The 14054-nt window shown below is 38.9% G+C and overlaps 3 protein-coding genes and 1 pseudogene across 3 annotated transcripts; 3 read left to right on the forward strand and 1 right to left on the reverse strand.

Moving 5' to 3' along the window:
• Nucleotides 1-2329: 2329 nt before the first annotated feature.
• LOC121996050 (glycine-rich protein 2-like) lies at nt 2330-3380 on the forward strand. The gene has a single exon (XM_042549862.1). The coding sequence runs from the start codon at nt 2452-2454 to the stop codon at nt 3151-3153; it is 702 nt and encodes a 233-aa protein (XP_042405796.1). The 5' UTR covers nt 2330-2451; the 3' UTR covers nt 3154-3380.
• Nucleotides 3381-4040: 660 nt separating this feature from the next.
• On the reverse strand, nt 4041-4454 carry LOC121994667 (E3 ubiquitin-protein ligase RNF8-like). Its single transcript, XM_042548624.1, has one exon. It carries the CDS (start codon nt 4452-4454, stop codon nt 4041-4043), a length of 414 nt encoding a protein of 137 aa, XP_042404558.1.
• A 109-nt stretch (nt 4455-4563) lies between these two features.
• LOC121996051 lies at nt 4564-9108 on the forward strand (annotated as a pseudogene).
• Nucleotides 9109-9194: 86 nt separating this feature from the next.
• On the forward strand, nt 9195-13809 carry LOC121996049 (lysosomal Pro-X carboxypeptidase-like). The gene is made up of 10 exons (XM_042549861.1): nt 9195-9699; nt 9794-9974; nt 10213-10346; nt 10845-10957; nt 11733-11856; nt 12191-12346; nt 12844-12996; nt 13129-13208; nt 13334-13383; nt 13489-13809. The coding sequence occupies exons 1-10, from the start codon at nt 9328-9330 to the stop codon at nt 13626-13628; spliced, it is 1503 nt and encodes a 500-aa protein (XP_042405795.1). The 5' UTR covers nt 9195-9327; the 3' UTR covers nt 13629-13809.
• Nucleotides 13810-14054: the final 245 nt, after the last annotated feature.

Consider the following 14054-nt stretch of genomic DNA (forward strand, 5'->3'; position numbering starts at 1 on the left):
CTAAGTAAGTTCAATCAAACCCAAATCTCATCTAATTCTCTTTGAATCATGTTTGACTCACCTTGATTTTTAACTTATCGTTTAGAATGACTTTTATAGAATTCAGCACATCAGGGACAAATATTATAAAGGTCCCTCCAAGATTATCATTTTACACCAACGAGAGGGTAATCCTACACGTTAACGCTTCCCTCCAAGATTCAACAACAATTACCTCAAATCATTTGAGTTTAGTAAATGATTGGTGACATGTAAAATAAACTAATTTTGAAAGTTTGATTTCCAAATATAGCACTCTCACTCTCTTATTAATAATAATAATAATAATAATAATAATCTCATATTTTCTCTCTATCTAACATCCACTCATTTTTCCCTAAATAAAATCATCCTCTCCAAAAATCCCTCCCTCCCTTCCTTTATAACCATCCTCACATGCCTCTTTCTAACTCACCTCATTCCTCCTCCCCTTGAATTGGTTCCGATAAAGGAACCTACACCAAGCTCCACAGCCTTAATTAGACGACTCATAGCCTCATCGATCATGGGAGGTTGTGCGAGTAAACCAACAAACCTCGAAGGTAAGCTACTCGACACCGATGACATCCTAGACACCCAAGTGAGCTCTACTCCTCTTCAAGTCAAGGAGGTAATTAAACATAAAATAGATTAATTATAACTTTTTCCCCTTTTTTTTAAAACCTTTTTAAATATATTTTTGTGATTTATAGGCTCCCGCGATAGAAAGCATAGAAGAAGAGCCAAAGACTCCCGAAAGTGAAGTGCTCAATGACAGATTGAGCGAAAGCATAGAAGAAGAGACCAAGGTCGAGGAAAGTGAAAGTGAAAGCGGGAAAGAAGAGAGTGCAATGGTTGTTGACAAAGGCGAGGAGGTGAAGGTCAAAGAAGAAGAAGAGAAATCAAGTTAACATACTGAAAATTAATGATTTGTTCAATTAAATGGAGAAAAATCTTGTTAATTTAATTGCTGATCTTTAATTAATTATCATCAGTCTGGGATATACGTGGCTGCTTAAATTGAGTGATGCTAATTTTATTTTCTTTAATATAAATTTAATATTTTTCAAAATTTTGATCAATTAATTTGCATTAAAATTTAAATTTTTTTACTTAAAACTACTACAAACTATTAAAATAATCAAAATTTAAACTCATTTATTAATGTTAACCCTTTCAGTCTACTACATACGCAGTCTCAATAGCTTGAACAGTATTTTTGAATGGAGGGATAAGATACATTCTGAAAAATAAGTACACTTTTTAATAAATTTTAAAATTTAAGGAATGTTGAAGTAAAATGGCATTTAATTTTTAAACAAAAAATGGCAAATCTCTAATAATTCTAGGACATATCGTTCATCAAATAATTTAAACGAATTAAATTAAAATTTTATTATTCTATTGACCATCCATATGAGATTCGGAAAAGGTGGGCTGGCTGTCCTTTTGGCACCACGGATTGAAAATAAAACATATAAAATTCAATGAATTGATCCGCTTAATTTTAACCAAATTAAATTTTCTAATTTTTTAAATATCTGTAACTCATTTTGTACCTGAGGTCATAGTGTTGTGATAAAATATTTAAGTCTCCTCAAATAGGTCTAGTGACTAGTGTATGAGTTGTCATTATGAAGTATGGGGTTTGAATATTGATAAAAGTCAAAATAAAATACTTACCTTATGTGCTATTCACTATTCTAAATATTAGTAGCCGTCCGTGATTTACCTCTTTCGTGTTGTCCCTGGGACGAATTGACGGGAGTGCTGGGGGCGAGCGTATTCACCTTTTGCCACCGTAATATGATATTTAAGTTATCATCCAGACACCCGTGATTTGAATCCTAACTACAACGTATTTATAGAAAATTTTTCTCTAAATGAGGAGTATAATCAAAGGATATTGGACTTCTAGATTGATCGTCATATGTGCTTCTCGATTTATCCTGATAATCGATGATAAATTCTCGTGGAGTCGGATCGGTCACCAAGATAGTCATTTTTTTTAGTCTGTAACTCATTTTTTTTTTTAATTTTTTAACGGACTTCGAAACTATTTATGTAATTCGTAACCCATGCTAAATTAGATAGGCTTGAAGGCGGGCCGGCCCTCGCAGTCAAATGTTAACGGGCCGACCCGCCCAGACAGTTCAACCCCGTTCTTATCCTTTCGTTTCGACGTGGGGACTCGTTTCTCTCCCGATACAAGACCTAGAAATCGGACGGTTCGCATGCGGCATCGGTCCCCTCCCGCCCGTTGGATTTCAGCCGTCTGGCTCCGCAGGCCTCGCAGCACCCTCTATATGAACACCCCCACGCCGACAACAACGGCCACGCTTCGCAATCGCTTTGAGAGCCGCCGTAGTGCGCGTGAGTTGCCTTTTAGGGTTTCCCTCTCTTGGCCGCGTTTCTTGTTCTTTCTCCTCGTCGATGGATCCAATGGACGTCCGCTCCAAGGGCACGGTGAAGTGGTTCAACGACACCAAGGGATTCGGCTTCATCACGCCCGACGACGGCGGAGAGGATCTCTTCGTCCACCAGTCTTCCATCAAGTCCGACGGGTTCCGGACCCTCGCCGAGGGAGAGAGCGTCGAGTTCTCGGTCTCCGAGGGCGACGACGGGCGCACCAAGGCCGTCGATGTCACCGGGCCTGATGGATCTGCCGTCCAGGGCGGAGGCGGGGGCGGTGGCGGGGGCGGTGGCCGGAGGGATGGCTACGGTGGTGGCCGCGGGGGAGGATCTCGGAGCGGGGGCTATGGGAGTGGCTACGGCTTCAGCAGTGGTGGCGGAGGAGGAAGGGGGAGGGGCGGAGGCGGTTATGGCGGGGGAGGTTATGGTGGGGGAGGATATGGCGGGGGAGGCGCTTGCTACAAGTGCGGCGAAACTGGTCACATGGCTAAAGATTGTTATCAGGGAGGCGGCGGAGGCGGCAATGGTGGAGGCGGCGGCGGCTCTTGCTATAACTGCGGTGAGATGGGTCATATTGCTAGAGATTGCTACCAGGGTGGCGGCGGCGGCGGCGGCGGCGGGGGTGGGAGGTATGGTGGTGGTGGCGGCGGCGGCGGCGGCGGCTCCTGCTATAACTGCGGCGAGACGGGGCACTTTGCTAGGGAGTGCCCTGGCAGGAACTGATAATGGATCAATATTCACCATTTGCATCAACTTTTTGTCCTTCTATCTGATACCCTGATACCTCCTAGGTTTTGTGGTGCTTATAGTCTTAGTATTTCCCCTCTTTTGCAACGCATGTGCATGTCGATTGCACTTGGTATGTGGATTTTGTTGGATTGCAATTTGCTTTTGGTTCTGGAAAACAAAGTTTCTATTGCTTATTAGTGTGTTTCCAATCTTTTCCTTCACTGATATGCATGCGTTCCAGTGTTTTTACTGATCTTCTCCTTAAATTTCTTATAACTTTGCGCAGGTGAACTACTAATTCTCAATCTCACTTGATCTCATGCTCTTAATTCTAGAACTAGCGTGTTCAATCCAGTTGGAGGTAAGCTTTGGTTTGCATTTTTTTGATAAAAGTGACCATCCTCGTAACTTTCTCTACAGTTTATTCTATGACTTGAGTGGCGTTTCTAGTAACTATTCTGCAAGTTTTGTGACCGCAGGCATCTTATTGTTTGCTGTGTGTTCCTTATGTTAATAAATTGGTTTGTGAGTTAAATCTTTTGTAATTAAATAATTAGCTATTTCTTAATTATCTAGTTTTTTTTTTTTAAAAAAAATGTTTTATGGCCATTGTTTCTATTGCACTTCTAATATGTCTTTTTTCAAATATACAATATCTGAACTTGTAAAGTCCTAAAGTCTTTATTTACTTCATACACATGCATACATTCATTCATGTACAATTGAACAACTAGTTCCATCAAATAATTACAATAAGATCTATAGACAACTATATCTAGCTATTGTGAACATGACATTGATATTTCATTTAGCAATTTACTCGTATATAGGGAGGGTGCATTAGAATAATAAAGAAAATGTAATTACCATTACCACATAGCTTAGAAGATATCAAGGATGCCATGGATGGGGCGGTGGCAAAGCGGGCAGTCGAATTGTGTAAGCCACATCTCCCTGGCGCATAGTCGGCAGAAGGTGTGACCGCATTGTATCAGAGCTGTGCCACGAGGCCTCCCTTCGCATGCGCTGCATCGTTGCTGCCCCTCGCTTTCCTTGTTCTCCTCTTCTTCCTTCATAAAGCTAAACGTTGAATATCCCACCATTTCTTCGCTTTTGTTGTTCTCCTCCTCTTCTTCCACCAGATAACTTATTGTTGAATATCCTGTTAGTGGCATTTCCGCTTCTTCCACCGCCTCTCGCGTTTCTTCGTTGGTCATTGTTGCTATTGGTTCTTCTTGTTCGAGAACCGGAAGGATTTCATACACATCATCGTCGTGATTCTTGTCGATGGCCATCGTATCGTGAGGAGCTATGAATGGCGGTCGAGGTTTTGCGCAGCAATAGATGAAGCCCCACCGGATCTTGAAGCTCCTCCATTTCTTCTTCCCAATTTTCTCGGCTTCCATTTGTTTTTTCGATCCTTTTACTTTACTCGGGAGCTTTTTTATTTATCGCTACCAGGCTTTTAGAGGAGGAAAGGGGTTGAGATTTGTTGTCCTTGCTCCCCGAAAATTAGAAAGCTTAAACAAACTTGACTAATCAAAGGATTGATAGGGTGGAACACCTCTCCATTTTTATCCAATGGGCGATTCTCATAGCTCGGCATGATGCTCCTTGAAGTATTTTTGTGAATTTTCTTGATTATTTAAAGTTGGATGGATATTAATCGGCGAAAATCAAAATTAATGATGCTTTAATTGAAATTATAAAATAAAATGAAACAAAACTTTTGAAAAGAAAAAAAAAGAAATAAGGGCATAAATTAAATGATAAATATGTTACGTACACAAATGCAATAACCTACGTCTTGCGCGACAGATTAGAAAAATCTCTGCTTTCTTCTCAACACTCTACTCTCGACGAGCATAAGAAAAACTCAGCCGACCCTTCGCCTTCTAAGGTTTCGCTCTCTTGCTCTTTCGCTTTCTTGATTCTGATTTCTCGTGTTAACCGACTGATCGGCGCTCCTGGGTATGAGATCGCATCCTCTGGGTCAAGGCCATGGGCATCCTCTTCACCAGGATGCTCTCCTCCCTCTTCGGCAACCGCGAGGCTCGGATCCTCGTCCTCGGCCTTGACAATGCCGGGAAAACCACCATTCTCTGTGAGTTTCTGCCGCCTACCTTCCCGCTTCGCTGTTGATCTCTATTTTTTTTTTTTATTATGTGTTTGATTGTTTCAGATCGGCTTCAGATGGGCGAGGTGGTTTCCACGATACCAAGTCAGTGAATCTCATAGCTTTCGCCCTCTCCCTATGCGTTATCTTCTTTAGAATTTGGATATTCAGGTTTTGCTAATTGTTGGACGCCATGCGCTGTTTCTGATTTGTTTAAGCGATTGGATTTAACGTGGAGACTGTGCAATACAACAATATCAAGTTGCAAGTCTGGGATCTGGGTTCGTCGCCCACAACATCTGATTTCATTTCGCTAATCTAATTGCTTTATGTCGTCGTAACATTTGTGCTCATTATATTGGTATGTTAAACTGTACCCCAAATACGCATGTGATTGATGCTAATAATTTCTTGGTGTTAGCACTTTGGAAATAGAAGTTTGGCTAAAATCTCACAGCATTGAGTATGTGAGATGCATAGTTGAGAGCATGACTGTCATTTGAGGTTTAAACATCTTAACTTTTCGATTTCATACCAATACAAGGTTCATACTGAATGGAGGATTGACTAGCTTCAGAGTGTGAGATAAATTGGCGTGATGGTCCGAGATTCTAATTTTAAAATATGGCGCTCAACTTCCTGGATGTACAATTGGGTTACAAGATGGTGTTACCAATTTTTAATATGAAATTTGACCATGCAGAGTGTAAATGCTAAGGGGTAGTAGGATGGCATTGGTGTTAGACTTGTAGAAAACTACAAGTAACTTTTTCACGGAATTTTTGACCATTTATTTGTTCCTTCCATGTATAGCTTCAGTATGATAATTGTCATTTGACTCATCTTGAGTTGCTTTGGGAAAAATTGTTAATTTTATATATAACCCATAGGAAATAGTGTCCCTTTTATTGGATTGTACTTGATATTTACTATCGTCTATCGCATTGTAGGCTGCATGATGAGTTGGTCAACCTTGTTTCTAACCCCATCCAACTCTTTGCTCTTTTTACAGAGTTTAACCATTTTTTAGTGTTGATTGATGTTGGCCATGGTTGGCACAGTTCCATCCACTCTCATGTCTGAGTATTTTCATATTATTATAATATTATTTGTGGTCTATATTAAGCAGAGAATCGTCTTTAAAGAAAATAGTCCTTCTTTAAGAGTTTAAAACCCTTCAAGTCTTTGGGAATAACAGATGCATCTATAAACTGTTAATTGGTGGTCTTTTCTTATATAAGATATCTGAAGCCAACTTCCTTAATGTTTTACAAACTCCTTTTTTTTCCTAAAATGTTTCTTGACTCTTTTGCCATTCTGTGTCTGTTTCTGACTTTATTTTTTCAACTGAACAGGTGGTCAAACAAGTATCAGCTAGTTCCCTTCTCTCTTTCAAGTTTTTTATGTACTATATTTATTATGTTTCATGTCTGTTTGCCAACTTATGCTTGTTTCTACTTGTCCATTGTCAAATCCTTTCCTATTTTTTATTTTATTTTTACACTGCTGGGGACCTTTATTCTGCATATCTTCCTGCGTTGATTTCCTTTATACTTCAATGAATTTAGTGCCCTTGAAAAACCTTTGCATATCTATTAATGATATCAGTCAATGTGATGAAACATTATATATATTGGAGTACAGAAAAGTTCAAGCAATATTCATATTACTATTTGTTTATGCAAGTAATAAAATTGCTCACAGAACATATTTTATTTCTTGATTTCTTCCAAGCAACCATTATCATCATCAAATTGTGTAAGTCTCGACTGTTTGGGTTCAGAAATATGGTCTAGAGTCCAAGATATCCTAGAATAAGTGATAACTGACTATTAACATGAACTTGCCTTAATGGAAAATGTATTGATTAGGCCACATGCAGATTGACATGTGTTTCAGATATTGTTTTTTTGTTTTTTCTATGTTTATTTATTTATTTTTATATTTTCAGTTATATATTAATGTATCGATGCAATATAGCTAGTTACTTTGACTTCTTTTATCTTTTATATAGACCATATTGGAGATGTTATTTTCTAAATACTCAAGCTATCATATATGTTGTCGATTCAAGTGACACTGATAGACTCGTCACTGCTAAAGATGAATTTCATGCGATCATAGAGGTATGGACCTTTTTTGTCTGTCTTTTAATTGGTTCAAACAATTTGATTTTCTTTTTGACAAGATGTGACTATATTCTTGAGATGTTTGCTGGTCCACTTCAATGTTATTTGTTTTCTTGATTATTTTCTTTCTGTGGCGCTGACAAACCTTGTCCCAACACCTAAAATGCTTACATTACTTTCTATATTTATCTATTTAAGATTGATTCATTAAACAGTGAAGAATATAAAATCCCTTCATCAACAGTTTAAACTGTTAACAGAGCAACCTACTCTTTCAGTTTTTTTCATTGTATTCTATTGACTGTTAATTGTTTTTCATTGCATTGGTTTTTGACATTTTTGTAGCGTTATATCTCAGGTGATATTATATTGATTCTTGTTTTTTCATAGGAGGAAGAGCTAAAAGGTGCAGTAATCCTTGTTTATGCTAACAAACAGGTGAAATAGTCTTTGGCTTGTGAATTAGTTGCCAAAGTATCTAAAGAAATTAATTTTGAAGTTTTATACAATAATTTAATTTTAAAGTTAGGAGGGGAAGAAACAGATGGGCCAAATGCTGCTTGAACTTTTACCCTCTTTGCAATCCTTCAATTGAAGTGCTCATTAGCAGAAATCCTCACTCAAGATTTCTTTTTGTTGATTTTCTGTCAATAATATGCAGGATCTCCCTGGTGCTTTGGATGACGCTACAATAACAGAAGCCTTGGAACTTCATAAGATCAAAAATCGGCAATGGGCTATCTTTAAGACTTCAGCCATAAAAGGAGAAGGGCTATTTGTGGGATTGGATTGGTATCTTTGATTAATATTTTCAAAATTCTGGTTAATGTTTTGACTAACAAACACAGGAACCACATAACTCTTAACAGATTTTGAAAAATGTCAAACAACAATTGGTTCTTCCCAACAAGTTTCACTGATTTTTTTTTTATTTATTTTCTTTTATGCAGGCTTAGCAACGTCCTTAAATCTGGTTGACCTAAATTTTGATAGAGTTTATGCAATGCCAAGGCTGCTTGTGGCCAAGTGTTAAACTCACATTCATATCTCATCTTGCTGATTCAAAGTTCAGTTAATTGTAGATGTTATAGGATTCGAGACACTGGAACTCATAGCTGCCTATCTTTCAAGTGAAATTTCATTTTGAAAGCTTGATATGATACACTTGAATATTTTGCTTCAAAAAAAAAACAGAGTTAAATTGCTACAAGAGGTGGAAGAAACTGGGGCACAGCCTCCTCTCTGGCGGGTTGGATAGCTAGAATTATCGCAACTGATTTCTCAAGACCCTAAACTGGAGAGGCCTTCTATTTCTGCAGCCCTTCTCTGGTATCCCTTACAGCTCCATTACTTGGTGCATTCGCTGCCTTTTTGCTGCATATATTAAATACTTGTCACTCTTAAGTCATAACAAAACAGAAACCTTTTTGTTTACAAGTGTTTTTAAAAAATTAATTCTGAAAATAATCTTATTTTTAAAATTTTGATTTTAGTGGGCAAAAGAAACATAAAATAATTTTTGAATTTGGTTAGGAAAAAGTAATTGTACCTTTCAACATATATATATATATATGATCCAAATCATGGGTTGTGCAATTTTTTATTATGGGTTGTGCAAATTTTTTTTTAAAAAATAGTTTTAATATTATAATCCAAATCATAAATTTAAAGTTTAAATTCAAAATCGAAAAAAATATACGCAGATAATTAGGGTAATATATATATATATATATATATATATATATATATATATAATTAATTTAAATACCACCATTCGAATTGCCATGTGGGGGTAGTATCACCGGTCTCTTTCCTCTTGTATTTTTCTTGCCAACTTGCTGCTAAGTAGAGAGATACCTTCCAAGCAAGCCAACAAGCCATCAAAAGGGCAGTACGCCAAAGAGGAGGAAGAGCAGTGCGGCCATGGCGTTGGCTTCTTGCCTTCTTCTTCCTTTGCTCCTCCTCGCCACTGGAGCCTCAGGAATCGTCTCCTCCCTCCCAAGTGCAGCCGTGCAATCGTTGGTCCGCAAGCGCAAGTCATCCTCCGGTCAACTTCCGTTCGCCGCCCACTTCTTCCCCCAGCAAATCGACCACTTCAACTTCCGCCCTGACTCCTCCCGCGTCTTCTACCAGAAGTACCTCCTCAACGCCTCCTTCTGGGACAAGGGCCCTTCTCACTCTGCTCCAATCTTCGTCTACACCGGCAACGAAGGCAACATCGAGTGGTTCGCCGAAAACACTGGCTTCATGCTCGATATAGCCCCCAGGTTCAACGCCCTCCTCCTCTTCATCGAGGTAATCGACAAGCTCCTCGTGCATCCAGCTTAGCCGGCAGATCCCACTTTGGCATCGCTGCCGATCGTCTTTAATCGTACCAATTCTATTGTAGCATAGATTCTATGGCGATTCCATGCCGTTTGGGAAGGATTCGTATAAGTCCGCTGAGACATTGGGGTACCTGACTTCCACTCAAGCGTTGGCAGATTATGCAGTTCTTATCAGAAGCTTGAAGCAGAACCTGTCGGCAGAGGCATCCCCTGTTGTGGTCTATGGTGGATCTTATGGAGGAAGTATTACACTTTCCATCAACTGAATCATTAATAATGCATTTGTATAATTCAAGTGGTCCACAGTTGCAAAAAGTCTTACAACTGGTTATTGCTTCAATGGCACTTGCAAATTTTTATCATATGGCGATTAACACATGTTTTCATATCCTGTTCTTGCAACATGGGTCACGTCACCTTTATTTTGTAGATCTGTGGTCTTGTTAAAGATGAAATTAATATCATAAATGACTTTGAACAGTGCTGGCAGCTTGGTTCCGACTTAAGTATCCACATGTCGCCATTGGAGCTGTGTCTTCATCAGCCCCAATCCTGCAATTTGATGACATAGTCCCTTGGAGCAGCTTCTATGATGGAGTGTCCCAGGACTACAAGGTGTTTGTTAAAATCTACCAGTCTTCTATTTTCTGAGCTTTAATGGTCATATTCATGGCAAAGGACATATTATTAGAGGTGGAAATTGGGCTCATGGTCTAGAATAGCTCAGCATGAAACATGTCATGTTGGGTCAGGAGCAGTTCACTATCATGCAGGTCAGACTTGGTATGACCCCATATTGGGCCATGTCAAGCACGGTATGTACATGGGTGCATCCCAGCATGCAAGATCAACTCAGCTTGGCCTGAGTCCAATGGACTCAACCTGACACAACTCAGTTTTGGTTGGGTCCGCACAACTTGATCCGGACCACGACCTGCTGAGCTTGATCTATGTCATGTCAAGCCTGACACCGAGCTAGGTTGTCCCTATCTTGAGCGATTCCTAGGTTGTGCTCGTGCCTCGGAAGTGTGTGCTCGGGCACAACCCAATGGCAGATCTACACAGTATATCTAATCACACTTCTTTGCTTTGGGGTTAATTGCCATTTTGCAGGATGAGAGTGCCAACTGCTTTGAGGTAATTAAAGAGAGTTGGGATCAGTTGATGACAACAGCAGCTAAGAAGGGAGGAATGCTGCAACTCACCAAGAAATTTAAAGCTTGCAAGTAAGGATTTTTTAAGTGGAATATTTGTCTCAAATCAACATTAAAATATTCAATTTGTTGAGCAGTTTGGATGAATTGATAATGCTACCTATTTCTTATCATGCTGAGGGTGCATGTTAGTTTGTATTAATTTTTTCCCTTCAAGGGTGAGACGCATTGTTGATCATTGAATATCAATCTATTACTGCTTATGGTTGATGGTAATTATCCATAAAAGTTAAACTGCTATCTATTCCTCGGCCTTTAATCTTTAACACAAAGAGAGCACCAACCAAAAAACTTTGCTCTATTGATAGAAACAATTAAATTCATTGAGTGGGACATTATGACATCAATTTACAAACAAGGCTATTGGTGGAAGTATGGTTTGTCTATTTATTAATTATAGAAAAATAATTGTCCTACATAAAATAGGAAGTCTGTTTTTGTCTTATTCTTAGAAGTCTTGATGGCAGCCTTTCCATGTAAGTCTTGATGACAGCCTTTGGTCCAGCTACTAATAGGAAGCATGCATGTGATATTATTTAAATCACTTGTTGCATTGATCTAAACTGATGAACCTGATAGTGACACCATTTTGTTTGAAAACATGGTGTAGAGAAGAGTGAGTTGATGATACAAAAGTATGCGATAGCTACACCTTTAGCTACACCTTTATCTTGCAGTTTTTAGTCCTTTCTCACTTTCCTTCCCGGGAAAAAACTCCTCTTATATCATCCAAGATCAGTTTATTGTATTGGACTAATTGGGGCAAGTTGTCATGATCAAATTGCAGAACCATTCAGTCTGTATATTCTGTGAGAGACTGGCTCTGGACAGCATTTACATATACAGCAATGGTTGATTACCCTACTCCAGCCAATTTTCTGATGCCTTTGCCTGCTTATCCTGTTAAAGAGGTAGTGCTTTCAGAAGAATTCTATGCATCTAATCTGTTTGCATTTACCTTTGACTTCTTGTCAAGCTACAACTACGTATTATTTTGTCCACTCCACTCTGAAACAAAAATATGAACTGTCACTCAAAACAGAGGGAAAATCCCAACTGAGTAATGCGAGTAGGATTTGATCCCAAGGCCATATTCAAAATGGTCATTGCCAACTGAGGTTGCCAGAACCTTTCAGTTTCGTCTCACAAAAAATTATGATAAAATGACTTTTATTACTGTTTATTCTCACAACAATTACGATTTTTTTCCGCACTAACTTGAACCTATTTCTTGACTCACAAAAGATGTGTAGCATTATTGATGGGTTCCCAACAGGAGTAGACAAGCTGACCAAGGTCTTCTCAGCTGCTAGTTTGTACTATAACTACTCAGGCACACATTCATGCTTTGACATAGAGAATGACAGTGATCCCCATGGCCTCAATGGTTGGGGCTGGCAGGTGAATTCTTTGTCGCCTTTTCCATATATTTTAATGACATCTTAATTAGATATTGTTAGAAGTCTATTTTCATTTTGCCACCTCTTACAAGTTATCACGTTACACTTATTGCAATTCTGAGTTCACATTTTTCACATCTTACAAGTATGCACTTAGAAGATCATAGATGGGCAACTCAATAACCAGTGCGTCCACAGCTAGATAATCTGTCGAATTTGATAATGAGATGGATAATAAAGTTGAGTATCATCTGAAAATTAATTGAAGAAAATATGCAGATAAAGGGATGGATGAAACAGGATGTTGTTTTATCAAATTTAGACTCTTGTTTCGTTTACAAGTGAATCTGGGTTTAGTATGTGGAAGTCAAGAAGAACTTATGACAACTAGATATGGAATATGCGACATGAAGAAAGCATTTATATCATCATAACTTGTCTACTCTCTTTGTTTTTTACCTTCACTTTTGTGAATTTTATTTACTTCCAATTCCTCAGGCATGCACAGAGATGGTGATGCCTATGACTTGCTCAAATGAAAGCATGTTTCCTCCGTCCTCATATTCCTATGAAGCATCTGAGGACCAATGCAAGGCAAAGTATGGTGTTCTACCTAGACCGCACTGGATAACCACAGAATACGGTGGCAATGTGAGACAATCATTTTGTTGATACGACTCTTCTTTCTTTCCCCCTTTCTATATTTTTTGAGTATCTTTTATTTGAAGAATTGCCCAACACATATAGATGCTCAGAATTGTTCTTGACGACTCGTATTAACAGAGAATTGAGCTAGTATTAAAGAGATTCGGAAGCAACATCATCTTCTCTAATGGAATGAGAGACCCATGGAGTAGAGGAGGGTAATTAACTAATGATTCTACTTCAAATGGAACTTAAATTTATAGTTTATTTGTCAATAAAACAAGCTTGTACTTGTATCAATTGTTTTCAGTTCCTCTCATAACAACCATTGAATCTCATGCAGGGTGCTCAAGAACATATCATCCAGCATCATTGCCCTTGTCGCACCACTAGGTCTGTGTAAAATCTGGTTGCTGAACTTACCTGTTACGAATAAATTTAACTAAAAAAAAGTTTTCGCACCATTTTTAATTCAATTAGTGTTCCATTTTCATTCAGGGGCTCATCACGTGGATCTTAGATTTGCCAGAAAGGATGATCCAAATTGGGTCAAGGAGCAAAGAGAAGCAGAGATCAAGATTATTCAAGGTTGGGTCGACCAGTACCATAGAGATTTAAAAGAGCCTTCAAGGCAGTGACCATCTGGAGCTCATTCCTCCCTCGCGTGCTACATTCTGATTGATGAAATAACAAGAATGTTTATTTACAGCGGCCTAGAAATAAACACACTAGGAGTTTAGTTCTGGCCTAATTTGTAGCATTTGAATAGACCCTTTATATTTCTGTGGTTGCGGCCAAGCTGTGAATAGCGGCCATAAATTGCAGCGGCCGACAATGCCCATGAGCTTGCGGCCAGGTTGCCATGAGTTCTGCTGGTTGAGTCATGGCTGGCACAAGCTTGTGGCTAGGTCGCGAATCATAACTGCGAGAATCACTGTCAGAATGGCAGCTGCGAGGTCCTGTCCTGGCTGAAAGTCGCGGGCACTAGAGCCTCAAGTTCGGCCTGGACTGATACATGTTCCATAGATGATTTTTTTTTCCACTTTAAATCTTTTTTTCTTTCT

This window comes from Zingiber officinale, chromosome 6A (assembly GCF_018446385.1).
Source record: "Zingiber officinale cultivar Zhangliang chromosome 6A, Zo_v1.1, whole genome shotgun sequence".
NCBI classification, from domain to species: Eukaryota; Viridiplantae; Streptophyta; class Magnoliopsida; order Zingiberales; family Zingiberaceae; genus Zingiber; species Zingiber officinale.